The following is a 14,692-nucleotide window of genomic DNA, read 5'->3' on the forward strand; positions in this document are numbered from 1 at the left end:
TCCAACTTTCTGTTAGATTCATGACTGTAACATAAGTAATACTGAATGTTCTCTGAATACTGAATGTATTTAGGACTATTACTAGAAAAAATGTTTTTAAACTTCCTGATGTTTGCTCATTTAAAAATCTTTATATTGTTTCTGTAATATATTTATCTGTTTCCAAACACATCCTTAGGATAGGCAAGAGAAAGCATTTTAGTTTATATCATTCACTTAGTCTGGAGAACAGGGGAAAGGAGGTGAAGGGATGGGAGTTGCTTGTAACCTTCCTCTCGAGTTGATGATCTCTCCATGCAAAAATATTCATCCAATTGTCACTCCAGTTTCATCTGTTTTCTTGAAGGTAGGGTTGGAAAGCGATTAAAAAATAATCCAGTTATAGTCAACAATAAAAGAATATGATCATTGATATGTAGAAACCAAACAATGCATGAATGGAAGGAAGGCTACAGCCCTAAATTCAATGTGAATGAATGAGTTAGCAAGACAAACTGGAAGATAGATTATCTGGTCAAAGTAGTGGGAGTTAAGAGAGTCCTAATTCTCTTCATATTCCCACAATAGGGTCTGGATTTGGACCTAGGTAGAGGAAGGGAGAAGGGAGAAGAGAACGAACATATGTAATTTACAAGGTTGATTGGAAATACAGAAATTTGGCATGTCTGTTTTTTGTGAGTGGCTGTTTTCTGTCATAGGATCCCAATACTCATTTTTTAGTATGACTGGTCTTCTGGCCGCTTATGCTCTTGAATTACTGAAGGAACAGACTGGTGTTTGCTTATGTGAAAGCGAGGCAGAGATGAAAACATGGCTGCCCCAGCTTGCTTCATCTTAAAATGTCACAGACCTTTCTTCACCACTGAGCATGGGTGGTTTGGAAACAGTATGCTCCCTGTGCCTGGATGCTACTCCTCACATGGCATGGCAAAATGGGTTTGGCCATCAGCCCTCAGCATTGCTGGCAGAGCCAAGCATATCAGCAATAACTGCATCTTGAATGGACCTTTAAATTGTGATATGCAACACACTGCATTATTAGTGCCTGAAACCCGGCCTGCATGTGGGTGTACAGCTGCCACCCCTGCAAGAACTGCTGCCTGCTCTCCACAGGCGGTCCTTGCAGTGTGCAGTGGCACACCGTGGCTGTGGCAATGCAGACAGCCTATCAATCTCATTGTGATATCACGGTTTCTCAATTAAAAGTATGCCTATGTTCGACACATCTCACTTTAACATCGGGAAGGGCAACTCGTGCTGTGGGGAACGCTTAGCTCTAGCTTCCTGCTGCCTGTGGGCACAGGCCTCGCGGGTGATTGCGGTGCCAGCCAGCAACATGAGGGAACTTCAGCTTCCAGGCGATGCTGCTTCTTGACACCAGTAGGCCTAGGCCAGCTCCTCACACCGCGCCAGTGCTGAGGGGAACCGTCACCGCCGCTGAGAAGCGCCCTGCGCCCGCCTTTCCTCCCGGTCCCGAAATCCATGCGAATCTCCATTATTTTTCGGGGAAGGTGGTGGCGTAAAAACGCCCCGGTCCCCTCACTCCGCCCCACAACCTTCGGGGACTGTTTCTCCCATCTCACCGCCTTGACCTGCCGGCAGGGCCCGCCTGCAGAAGCCTCACCCCTCAGGGCGCCGCTAAGCCGACCTAGCCCTGCCCCACCGAACAGCAAAGGTTTGTTCCTGGGGAGGGCAGGAAAGTGATAAGTGCTGAGTTCACTTCCAGGTTTTGGGTGGGTTGTTCCTCCTCCGTTAGTACTGTGGCGCGGGCGCGCGCTACGAGCAGGCTCGGCTCTTGGCTCAAGATGGCGGCGGCGGCGGATAAGCAGAAGCACGAACACGGACGGGTGAAGATTGGGCACTATATCCTGGGCGATACGCTCGGTGTCGGTACCTTCGGCAAAGTCAAGGGTGAGTGACGGGGAGAGGGGCCTTCTCCTTCCCCACGGAGTGGCACGGCTGCGGGAGGTAGCGCGCTGGGGGGGTATTTTGGGCCGAGCAGCAGTCTCAGTTCCCGGCTGAGGGACGCGGCCGCCTCACGGTGGCCGGTCCTCTGGGGCTTGGGTCAGGTGACCGTTGAAGCCTGTCCGGGGCTGGGGGGCGTTTTGGGGCTGGGCTGCTGCCCTAGTTCGGGCTTGGTCCCGCTCTGTTTCCCGCTCAGAGTGTTGAGGGATGGGGGGGGAGAAGGGAGCAGGGGGTCTGAGTTTCGTCGGGGGCGGTACCCAGCCGTACCCGCCAAGCCGAGCAGGTCACCGGGATATGGCGACCCTAGCTCCGGGGGCCTACGGGGGCGGTGGGAAAGGGGCTGGGGAGAGCGACTGTAGAGCTGACGTGTTTTCGGGGCAACCGCGAGAAGGCTGTTAATTGGAGCCTCGCCCCCAGACGCGTTGGCTACAGGGTGGCGGCCAGGAGCTACATTCTGAATGCCGTCGACCGGGTGTGGTATTGTGGAAATAGCGTCTGCTATGCTGTGAACGTCTTTCAGGAAAGGGGAGTTATATTAGTTGACCTCTCGGGGGTTGGGACTTGCAAGGGGAAGTAATCGCTGGAGGAGCAAAATTTTTCTCTTCTGTATTTACGGAAACAATTCTTGGAAGCTAATTATGCTGCATTTATTTAAAACATCATCGGATATGTAATGAAAGTAGGCAGTCTTAATTCTTGAACTGTCTGTATGTTTTGCTGCACAAATATGCACTTGATGCCCTTTTAAGGAAGACAAGCTTTCTCCCTCTATAAGGGGAGAAATAAGCATAAAAAGATGGGCTTGAGATTATTTGATTAACTAGCAACACAGCTGATACAGATGTGGAAAGAGTGTGCTAAAAGCGGTTGCCCAGTGATTTTCAAAGGGGCTTTTTTTCAGCATAGACTTAAACAGCTTTTCCCAGTAGGGTGCAGATGCCTTGCAGTAAGCTTGAAGCCTAGTAGAAATAAAATAGAAATTAAACTCTCCCTTGATGCCATTCACCACAGGGGAAAAAAACTCTGTATTATCTTAAACTATTCCTGTTGTGTTGTTTTTGTGAGAATTGTTGAAATACTGGGGTATGCAAATTGAAAACATTTTTTCACAAATGAGTTAGACTACACTCAGGTTGTATTCTTAAAATAAGTTTGTGGGGTTTTTTATGGTTAACCTAGTGGAGTGCTCATGTACCTAGTATAACTGATGCCTAACTCCTATTCTTACTACTATAGTTACATACATTTTTATCATTTCAAACAACTTAGGTTTCCCCCACCCCTCTTCTGTCTCCCTTGTGATGCTACATGCTAAAAGTCTTTCCTGCTTTCCCTGACAGTCCCTTTTGTTTATGGAAACTAGCTTTATCTTAATTGCCCACAATTTGGGCAGCAACCTTCTTTCAAGCAGTTACAATTTTGCAAAGTCGCACTTAACATAGCCAAATTTTACTAACATAGCTAAATTCTATTGTATTTTAACTTGCCTTTATTTCAATTCCCCCTTTTTTTTTTAAACTAATGCAAATTCTTTTTCATCACCCTTTGTACAGTCCAGAGCACATGTACTTGTTGTGCTATAGTCTTAATCCTCCACCCAATCCATAGATTGATGATTGTCAGAAGGAATGCTGTCAGCATCAAGACCAAGACAAGGTGGACCAGGAAGTTAAACAGCTCAGCTGCAGTGGGTGATTGTTTATTGGTTATTCCCAGAAATGTGCTCCACCAATGATGTTCTCCAGTCTTTGATTTTGATTGCTGTGAAGGTAGTCAGAAGCACTTGGTATGGTCCTTTCCACTTCTCATCTAGTGGTTGGCCTGAAAAAGTTTTGACATACACCTACTCTCCAGGGGAAACGTTTTGTAAGGGTGGGTCTATTCCCCTTGAGTGAGTACTCATTACTTGTTTGTTAATTTCTGACAACTGTTTACTCAGTGAGATCAGATATTTCTGTATATATCTTTCCCCAATTTGTGTGAAGTCTTGTCCTTGATAATAATTCCTATAGGGTCTCCTGTATAACATTTCAAAAGGACTTAACCCTTCTTCAGTCTTAGGTTTGACCCTTATTCACAATAAAGCTAGAGGTAAGGCTTGGTACCAATGCAGATTCACTTCTTGACAGATATTTACCAATTGTTGTTTTATCAAATGATTCATTTTCTCCACCTGACCACTTGCCTGTGGTTGATATGGAGTGTGTAACTGCCAATCAATTTGCAGAATGCTGCTAATCTTTTGTATAGTACTAGCTACAAAATGTTGTTCTTGGTCTGAGGAGATGATGTCAGGTACTCCAAACCTGGGGATAATTTCATTAAGTAGCATCTTGACAACTTCTCGAGCCTTATTGCTTCAGGTCGGGAAAGCCTCTGGCCAATTTGAGAAAGTATCTGTTAAGAGCAATAGGTATCTGTAACCTCATTTCCTAGGCAGGTCTGAGAAATCTATCTGCCAGCATTGCCCTGGGAGGTTACCCTTGCCAGTCGTCCCTATCTCTATTTTATTGGTTGTGTGGGGATTATTATGGAGGCAAGTCTTGCTATGTTTAGTGACCTGGATTATTGTAGTGTATAAATTTTGTTCTATAATTTGTTTCCTTAGGTATTTATGCAACGAATCTGCCCCGCAATGGGTTTTGTCATGTTCTGCCTGTACAGCTTTCCATAGTATTCTTTCAGGTATTACTACTTGTCCTGTTTTTAACTGGTACATGTTACCTCTGAGTTGAGCTTGCTGATCTTTTATTAATTTTAAATCTTCCTTTGAATATGATATATTAGAGCTTACCTCTATGATTTTGCCATCAGGGACTAGGGAGACAAGTCCTACCTGGCTGTTTTCTGCTGCCTTTTTCGCCTCTCGATCTGCCAGTCAACTGCCTTTTCCCTGGTCTGTATTACCTTTTTGATATCCTCTGCAATGCATAGTGGCAAGTTTTCTTGGTAATTGGACAGCTTCGAGTAGCTTTAGGATTTCTTCTGCATGCTTTATCTGTTTTCCTTGTGATGTGAGCAGCCCTCTTTCTTTCCACACTGCTCCATGAGCATGAACTGCCCCAAAGGCATAGTTCGATTCTGTCCAAATATTACTGTCTTTCCTAATTGCAATGCTCTGGTGAGTGCAATAATTTCTACCTTTTGTGCAGAAGTGCCAGCAGAGAGTGCCAGCACTTTGATGATGTGATCTGTGGTTGTTATTGCATATCCAGCTTTGTGGGTGCCGTTTTTCACATAGCTGCTTCTGTCGGTAAACCATGTTTCTGTCTCAGGCAACGGTGTTTCTTTTAAGTCCAGTCGGCTGGAAATTCCCGTCCTAAAAGTGATTTAGGTGCGTGAGGCATATAAAGGAACTTGTTTGTCTTTCCCCAGTTCCATTATAACCAGGGGGTCTCTGGAGTGCTAACCCCCCGGTCCCTCTTAGTCCTGTTCTAATTCTGCCACCAAAGGAAGTTTTCATCTATTTTGGGGGCATTCTCTTTTCCAGTGTCCACTTTGTTTACAAATGGCACATTGGTTTGGTCTCAATTTTTGATAATCACTGTTTCCAGGGTGTCGTCCAGGTCTTCCAGAGTGAGGGTCTTTCCTATCCAGGGCGGCAATAGTTGCCTTTGTGATAGTTTTACCTAATTTCTGTCTTTCTACCCCTTCCCTGTTCCTGTATACTTGCTACGCCTCCTCAATTAATTTTTCAATATTACTCTGATCTTCAGCCTTTAACTTCTGTAATTTGCGTCGAATGACATCTGAGGACTGACCCAAGAACAGTGAGATTAGCTGCTGTTTGCCCTGATTCCTTAATGGGCCCAGGGCGATGTAAGTTCGCATTGCTTCCCTTAATTGATCTAGAAATTCAGTGGGGGTTTCTCCGATGTTTTGTTTTACTGCATAAAGAGAACCCCAATTCACAGCTTTGGGAACTGCATTTTCCATTCCCTAAGACACCCAACCCCAGTAATTCTGAAGAAGTTGATAATGGTTGGGATTATCGACATGGTTTGTCTTGTGGAAAGAAAATATTTAAATTATCATCAGCCTTTAACGTAGTTTGTGTGTATGTGTTTGCTGCTTTTAATACTAACTCCTTTTCAATTTCTGTCAAGGCATCTAGCATCAAGTCGATATCATCCCAGTCTGGATCCAAAGACTTAATAGATGCTTTAAACTTCTTTGCTACCCCAAGCGGGTCATCTCTATATTTACGAGCAATATTCTTCCAATTTTCTAGATCTCCCATAGAGAAATTATCTTTAAGCCTTATAGGCCCTTGTGGTCCTGCAGCTTCTCTTAAAGGGGATTGTATGATTTGTCTGGCCCCTGCGTGTGGTGAAACAGATTTTACCCTTGTCTTGCTGCATGTTTGCCTGCTCAGAGGAGATAAGGATGGGGAAAGAGAAGTTTTTCTTCTTCCTCTTTCTCCATCCCTCTCTTGCTGTCCTGAGGATGAAGAAAATTTATTGTCCTCATCTTTTACCAGCCCTGAGGGGGGATGGAAGCCCCCTCTTCTGCTATTTCATTTGCCCTTTCTCCAAAGAGACTTACATAATCATCAATTCCACTTTCTAGTTCACTGTTCTTATATTTCAAACACCTCTGTCCTATAGAACGTGCTGAACAACATCGTTTAAGCTTCCCTATTATTTCTTTTAGATTCTCTCATTCTAAAGTTAGAACAAATGGATCTCACAGTGCCAAATTAATGCCACACTCTCTCTGCCATTCCAGATGTTCTCTCAAAGCAAAGAACATATTGGCATAAATTACTTTATCCCATTTTCCTTCCCTTCACAAAAACAACATTAATTGTAGTAAGATATTATAGTCTCATGATCCATGCTTTGGCCACTTTGCTCCTTCCCCTAGTTTATAGAGGGGCCACCATTCAGAACAGTACTTGGTTAAGGTTTTCTTATTAGTATTCCCACCCTGGGGTCCCCCTATTTCTTTCCAGTGTGTTAAAATACACCCTAAAGGGCTTTTGTCAACCTCTTGTTTTCCCTGCTGGTTTCCCATTTTTAGCTTTCGCTTTGCCTGCGTCTGGTCATGTCCTTTGCGAGATAACAGAGATGCAAATTCAAGCTCCCACTCACTCTGTGGTTACTTGCATGTTTCAGTCACACACTTCTAGTACACACCACACAGCACCAGTTTCAGTTGTCTACAGGCCCAATTAGTCCTTAAAGCAGGGAGGCTTTGAATCAGTTCTCTCAGCTGTTTTAGTACTGCCTGTTCTTGTCTTGCAGGAATTTTCAGCCTGACATTGGGAACAAAATAAAAGTTCTTTTCTAGGGTGTTCTTACTGCCCTAAAATATCCACACTCCCTACAAACTATATCCATTAACACAGGGTAGTAATCCCCACAATCTGGATACTAACAAAAGGAGAACCACCTCTATTCCTTTTGTCTTGTTCCATATACAGATCTCATCATTCCCTCTGGCACTGTATAAGAACAGTATCTAAATTCAACCACTCTAATGCTAAAGTTCCATCCGTACAATTTATAACTCTTTGCCACCGTACTCTCCAACCTTGTAGAACCCCTCCACAAATGCATGTGCTTTCGTCTTCTAGTTCTAAGTCCCCCAGTGCCAATCCTGTCCCTATTTTCAGGTTAACATACTGAAATTGCCAACATTTAATGAAGATTACAAATATACGAGGTGAACAATTATTACAAGTTGAGCACAGATAAGGGTTAGCACTTTTGTTTGCTGTTAGCAGAGAGGCTGATAAGCCTGGAGTTTGTGGCATCTGCAAGTGGCCAGCAAACTTCCAGGCCTAATTCCTGCAAACAATAAGTGTTAGAGTCAGTTTGCTGCCTGATTAGTTCTGTAAACCATGAAACCACTATCTCCCATAAACACATGAAGGTAGTCTTTTTGCCATGGATGGAAGTAAAACGGTAACAAAATATACACAAATATAATTCCCAATATTTGCTTACTTAACATATAACCCTAATTTTATAACATAAAAGACAATACTCACAAACAAAAGCAAACAATATAATCAACACACACAAGAGATACCCAAAGATGGTTTAAAACAAACCCAAAGATAATAAATTACCAGGCTTATAATGATGGCAATTCCAAGTCCAAGTCCAAAATCCAGGGACAACAGTAAATCCAAAAACATCTGTCCCTTTCTTCCAAATCCTCTTAGCCCAAAGAATTTGACATAGTTTTGGTGAGACTCTAACTCACAATCAAAGCCTATGCAACTTTCCAGTGGGACTCGAACCCACAATTAGAAAGATGCAGCTCTTGTTAGCTGCTAGCAAGCCAGAGCCCTAGAAAACCAGCGTACAACTTATGGTTTCCTTCCCAAAACCCTAGGGAGAAATAAAAGAGTGCTTTAGAATTTGTATACCTTTGCATAGGATCTTCGTCCACTCCCGTGATGATCCAGCGGAGCCCGGGGAGCCTCACCGGAGTAACGTCCCAGGGCGCGCAGAGGGTCCTCGGTTCCGGAGGGTCTTCACAGACAAGCAGAGGTCTTGTCCCATCTGGGGTGCCAAATTGATTCAAAGAAATCCTTAAATGATATGTAAAGTATACTTTTATTCTGGTCGGGGAGATGCAGGGGGTTTTACCCCCCGTGCATTCCACCAAGTAAAGAAACACAACAGCTTTTTATACATTTGAAGGAGTGAGTTTCAAAATTATCTATCATATACACTCTTTACGAAGTCTGCCTTATCTAAATAGACATTTGGTTGCCTAACTCCTATTCTTACTACTATAGAGTAGTTACATAAATTTTTATAATTTCAAACAGCTTAGGTTTTCCCCCACCCCTCTTCTATTTCCCTTGTGATGCTACATACTAAAAGTCTTTCCTGCTTTCCCTGACAGTCCCTTTTGTTTATGGAAACTAGCTTTATCTTAATTGCCCACAATTTGGGCAGCAACCTTCTTTCAAGCAGTTACAATCTTGCAAAGTCACACTTAACATAGCTAAATTTTACTAACATAGCTAAATTCTATTGTATTTTAACTTGTCTTTATTTCATAACCAGTAAAAAGCCTGTTGTATCCAATGTGTTAGTTGTCTTTTAACATGATATCTTTTTTTCAGTGTAGATGTTTCTATTGTACATTCTTTGTACAGGCTCTTTCAAATATTGCCATGTTCTGAAGAAATGGCTAATATTTCAGCAGTCTGTGACCAGGTTTCATTTCAAATTTGCCTCCTTTAAGTTTAAATTCTTTCTCCCAGAAGTAGCATTGGATTAGTGGCATCTCTTTGTATGATTGAATAGAGTGAGTGAAGAGCATAGATTTTCCTCTCTAGAAATTGAAAGTGACGTCCTGGACAGTGCTCTGCATAATAGTACGACCAAATCCTACCTGGAGGTTGCTTCTTAACTTCTGGCATGCTATAGAAGATAGGAATATATTGGACTCTAAGACTATCTAGGAAAGCAGTGGAAGAATATCTTGAGACTAAAGCAACGTGTGAGCCAGCATAGATAGGATGCGGGAAAAACCACAAAATCACAGCTGAAATGCAAAGAGTATATTTATTTTCATTACCTCATTAACTGGGAGGTCCCCAAAGCAACACCTGGGCAGAGGCACACAAGCAGGGATGAAGGCACTGCAGAGCTCAATCCAGGCTGGAGGATCACTGACCTTGCTGTTTTCACCTGTTTATCATGGATTTGCACAGGTGTAGTTTACCACTTTCCTACTGCAGGGCAGGAATCAGCATGTTTGGTAGGGTGCCTCTTAAGTTTGTCACAGGCCTATTTTATCTAAACACACATGTTCTATTTGTCAAACACACAAGGCTAAACAACAATTAACATTATATATGTATTTTTCTACACCTCAGCTGCAGGTCACTCGAGCATGTTTACAATCCTCATTGCCAATCTTCTGTTGTTTTCCCACATTCCACCCTCTTGCTCAAGGGACAGTTTCCACTGGGGCTGGCAAAGCTGGAGGTGTCCATTTGAGCTTGTTGGGTGTAGGGTAGTGTAATTTACAGGGGCATATAATAAACACATATAGAAAAAGGAATAAACGTATTCCTACAATCATAAAATCATAGAATGCCATGGAGGGGACCTTAAAGACCGTCTAGTGCCAACCCCCTTGCCGTGGACAGGGACACCTTTCACTAGACCAGGTTACTCCAAGCCCCATCCAATCTGACCTTGAACACTTCCAGGGATGGATGCTACAACCTCTCTGGGCAACCTGTTCTAGTGTCTCACCACCCTCACAGTAAAGAATGTCTTCTTAATATCTAATCTAAACCTACTCTCAGTTTGAAACCATTCCCCCCTGTCCTGTCACTACATGCTCTTGTAAAAAGCCCTTCTCCATCTTTCTTGTTGGCTTCCTTCAGGTACTGGAAGACCACAGTTAGGTCACCCCAAAGCCTTCCCTTTTCCAGGCTGAACAATCCCAATTCTCTCAGCCCTTCCTCATAGGAGAGGTGCTCTATCCCTCTAATCATCTTTGTGGCCTCCTCTTGCTCCAACAGGTTGATGTCCCTCCTGTGCTGGGGACCCCAGAGCTGGATGCAGCACTGCAGGTGTGGCCTCGTGAGAGCAGAGCAGAAGGGCAGAATCACCTCCCATACCCTGCTGCCCATGGTATTTTGCTGCAGCTCAGGACACGGTTGGCTTTCTAGGCTGCAAGTGCACACCTTGCACTTGGTCTTATTAATCTCATGAGTTTTCCATGGGCCCACTTCTTGCACTTGTCCAGGTCCCTCTAGATGGCATCCTGTCCTTCAGGTGTGTCAACTGCACCACTGAGCTTAGTGTCATCTACAAACTTGCTGAGGATGCGCTTGATCCCTTTGTCTATGTCATTAGTAATAGTAAGTAAGTAATAGTAAGTAATGGCCAGTCTTCGCGAGCGAAGATCCGGGGAAGGTCTTTACACCTTCCAGCCTGCGCATTGGATTTTTTTTTAGGTGAGACACAGTGTGCGCGGAACTGAGCCCACCCTTTAATCCTAAGGTTCATCTGCCGGGGCCAAGCGAGCTTGGACGGTGGCAGCGAGGTCCTCAGGACGTAGGTGGGTTGCCTTTAAGGGCTAACGAGCCCCACCTGCCCGGGAGTGGCCCTGACCGGGAATCGAACCCGGGTCTCCGCGGTAATAGCACGGCGCCTTTACCACTAGACCACCAGGGGCTCCTCTATGTCATTAATGAAGATATTAAAAAACACTGGTTCCAATACAGACCCCTGAGGGACACCATTTGTCACTGATGTCCATTGGGACTCTGAACTGTTGACCATGACCCTCTGGATGTGACCATCCAACCACTTTCTTATGCATCTCCCCATCGAATCCATCACTCTACAATTTGGAGAGAAGGATGTTTTGGGGAACTGTGTCAAAGGCTTTACAGAAGTCCAGATAAATGACATCTGTAGCCCTTCTCTTGTCCACTGATGTAGTCACTCCATCATAGAAGGCCACTAGGTTGGTCACAATAGTGCTTTGACTCAGGTGTCCCACTGTTTTGCAAACAGGAAGGGTACTCAACTAAACTGCAGACTAGTCATTGTATAATATGAACAATTTATTAAACAAGCACAGTAAAATGAATGGGATATATATATAGTACAAAAGGAAATTAGCATTGCATCAAATCATTACTGCATAGAGAGAGAGAGAATAGTGATTAAGAAGAAATATGTCACCAATTACCACCTAATGCTCAACATCCAGGCCCACACTTCAGCTGGGAAGCCCCATTGCAGCCGATCCCAGGAGTCTCGGGTAACTGGGAGAATTCCTATGTGGTGTGTCCACCCATAAGTGAGGCTTCAGATTGGCTACAAGAGGGTCCCGCTTTTTATACACTTAGAAACAAAGCCGACTTTATGCCAGGTCTGTAACTATCCATCTGTGTGGACATGCAGTTTATCATGATCTCGAAGTTGGCCATACCTAGAGCATTGGTCAGGTGCCCTGGCATGGCCAAATGTGGAGATCATGGAACAGCTGCACACATATGTTTCTTACCTTTTCCCAACATATAGTCATAACAATTATATACTTTATCGAATACACTTTATCAAAGACATACTTTATCATGTTAGTCATGAACGGGGGTCAATTCTCAGTTAAGTTCTCATCTGTTACACTCATCCTGCCAGGGAATTAAACCATTAAGCTAGCCAAGCACCACCAGTAGATTGTTTCATTTGATGCAGTAAGTCCTGGAGATGTTGAATGTTGTCCTCTATGGTGGCTGATTCATCAGTTACATTGAAGTGACACATGCCTTCAAAATTGGAGCAGCGTTTATGGTGTTGAAGAAGGAGAAAGTCCACCACCACCTGATTTTGTAATGTTCCTTGGCATACAGTCATTACCTACTCAGAAAGAATAACAATGAGGAACATTAATATCAAAAACACATAGTAATAATTCTGTAATATAGTTATTGGGATTGGTGCACCAATGAAACATGTTTTCAAGAGATCTGCAACTGTTAATCCTTCCTCAATACAAAAGGCAGACAAATTAGTTACAGTAGAGGCCAACTGAATCCAAGTATTTGCATGTTGATCTCACTGAAATATATCCAGTGCATGTGCTTGTAGTACAAGACTTTAAAGCATGATGAGCCAACCTTGTGTTAAGGGAGGAAAGCAGGAATGTAATTTCCTTCCAGTAATACATGTGCTGTTGCTCCAGCTCCTTCAGCTACTATTACTCTGGGTTTGATAACCTGATGTGGTGTAATTGCCCATACAGATTGAGGAGCTTCAATTTGGTGTTGGGTTTCTGACACCAGTAACACTGCTCAAATGCTATTTCCTCTAGATAAAGCACAGTTATTCATTGAAGATACCCCAAATACAAGAACTTGAGAATCTGATATCAACAGAGGATGTAAAATAAGAAGTTGGGGTATAGAACCATATGACATTCTCAGGGGTTATTCTATGAATCTTCATGTCTAGACTATTAGATTGCATTCCCACCATGCAATCTGCTGGTGTAAACAATTTCCTTTGCCCTCTAGGTAATATTTTGGGAAAGATACCATCTGGAAGAATTTCAGTCTGCCATGTTTTGTACTGGAGGTGTTGCGATACGATCATAGGATGTTTGATTATGAATACTCCAGCTGTTTAACAAGAAAGCCCTGCTTTAGTAAGATGTGAACACCACTGTTGTAAAGTTTTAGTACTGGTTAGCTTTTCTTAATTGTTTCTTCAACATTCCATTCATTCTTTCAATCAAGCCATTAGCTTGGAGATGGTAGGCAATGTGGAATATTCAATCTATCACTAGCGCTTCAGCCCAATCTTGGAAGTTATGTCCACTAAAGTGTGTCCCTTGGTCACTATGCATTTGGTGACAAGGTCCGTATTGAAGAATGAGTTGTTCTAGTGCTTTAATTGTGTTATGTTGATTAGCATATTTGGTGTGTTTAGCAAAAAAAATTGTCCTGATGCTGTATCCACAGGGGTGAATACAGATCACCACCCTCTTGACAGGGGCAGGGGGCCAATGTAATTGACCTTCCACATATTCAAGGCCCGCTGACCCTGTTTTATCTTTGCCCATGGCCTATATAATGTCCTTAAATGTAGCTGAGTACAGACAGTACAATTATGTACACATGCTTTATAAATGTGTAATGGCAATGGAACAGACAACATTAGCAAGATCTATCACCACCTTCCTTATTTTTTCTATGAGGGTAACCATGTCTGGCACTGTAACTGCAAGGGGGAGATGACTTTATTCAATTCTCTATAATCTACAGTCATTCTCCAAATGCCATCTGTTTTTTTAACAGGCTGCCAAATAGGATTGTTAAAAGTAGTTATGGTTTCCTTAACAATTCCCACTTGTTGAAGTGCCTGAATGGTTTGAGTAATTTTCTCTTTTCCTCAGGGGAATACGATATTGTTTTGCAGTTACCACCTTGGCAGGCACAGGCAGCACATCAGGATCCCACTTGGAGAATCAACCCAATACTCTTATAAATTCCACTTGCAAAGTCCTGAAGCAGAAGTGACTGTTTAAAGTTTCAACTGTTTGTCCTGCCAACATATTAATACCCAAGATAGATTTTTTTAACTGGGGCAGTTAACATCGTTATGGTAAATGGAGTGGCATTTCCTACTGTTAAGATAACCTTAGCTCGGAGGGCAGAGGTTAGATTTCCCCTCAGTCCACAGGTCTGTGAAGTAGTTTCTTTATTAGCAATATCACTATGTAATACAGTAACCTCAACTACAGTATTCACCAGAGCTAACACATGTAATATCTCCCCAGACCACCACTTTATAGTTAAAGGAACATAGGGGCATTGGTCCCCCCTCACAGTAAGAGACTACAGTGGTGGCAATTTTGGGGGACCTGCTGTCACAGGGAGGAGTGGAGGGCTTAGACAAAGTTTATTAGAGAAGCCCTCTTGTTGAGCTACCACGTGCAGAAAGGACCCTTCTCAGAGAGGAGCCTGGCTGTCTGTGGCTGGATCCAATCTTAGCCTCAGATTTTGTCAACAGTTTAAATGTAAGGAATTATAGAGGTGTGATTGAACTACTTTGTCCCACATGTTTTGATAATGGCAAATCAGATATATTTATATAAAATGAATTATTATGACAAATGAACAGGCAAATAAACAGAAAAATGACCTTAATCAGAATTATTTACTACACAGTATGAAAGCTAAAAACTACTAGTAGTATACTTAGTATAAGATAGTATAGTATAGTGCACT

The 14,692-nt window shown here is 43.0% G+C and overlaps 1 protein-coding gene and 1 non-coding gene across 3 annotated transcripts in view; one reads left to right on the top strand and one right to left on the bottom strand.

Annotated features, from left to right (window-relative positions):
• The first annotated feature begins 1,415 nt into the window (after positions 1-1,415).
• Positions 1,416-14,692, top strand: part of LOC126646130 (5'-AMP-activated protein kinase catalytic subunit alpha-1-like) — a 41,570-nt gene continuing 28,293 nt past the window's right edge. Inside the window, exon 1 of one of the 2 annotated variants that reach the window (XM_050327227.1) lies at positions 1,416-1,911. In XM_050327227.1, the coding sequence (XP_050183184.1) occupies positions 1,806-1,911 (106 nt within the window). In that variant the 5' untranslated portion in view covers positions 1,416-1,805. The remainder of the gene's footprint in view (positions 1,912-14,692) is intronic. The other variant, XM_050327228.1, reaches the window with a different exon arrangement.
• On the bottom strand, positions 11,055-11,127 carry TRNAN-AUU (transfer RNA asparagine (anticodon AUU)). The gene has a single exon. It is a non-coding gene; the product is annotated as a tRNA-Asn (tRNA).

This window comes from Myiozetetes cayanensis, unplaced genomic scaffold (assembly GCF_022539395.1).
Source record: "Myiozetetes cayanensis isolate MyiCay16 unplaced genomic scaffold, myiCay2020 scf324, whole genome shotgun sequence".
In the NCBI taxonomy this organism is placed as follows: Eukaryota; Metazoa; Chordata; class Aves; order Passeriformes; family Tyrannidae; genus Myiozetetes; species Myiozetetes cayanensis.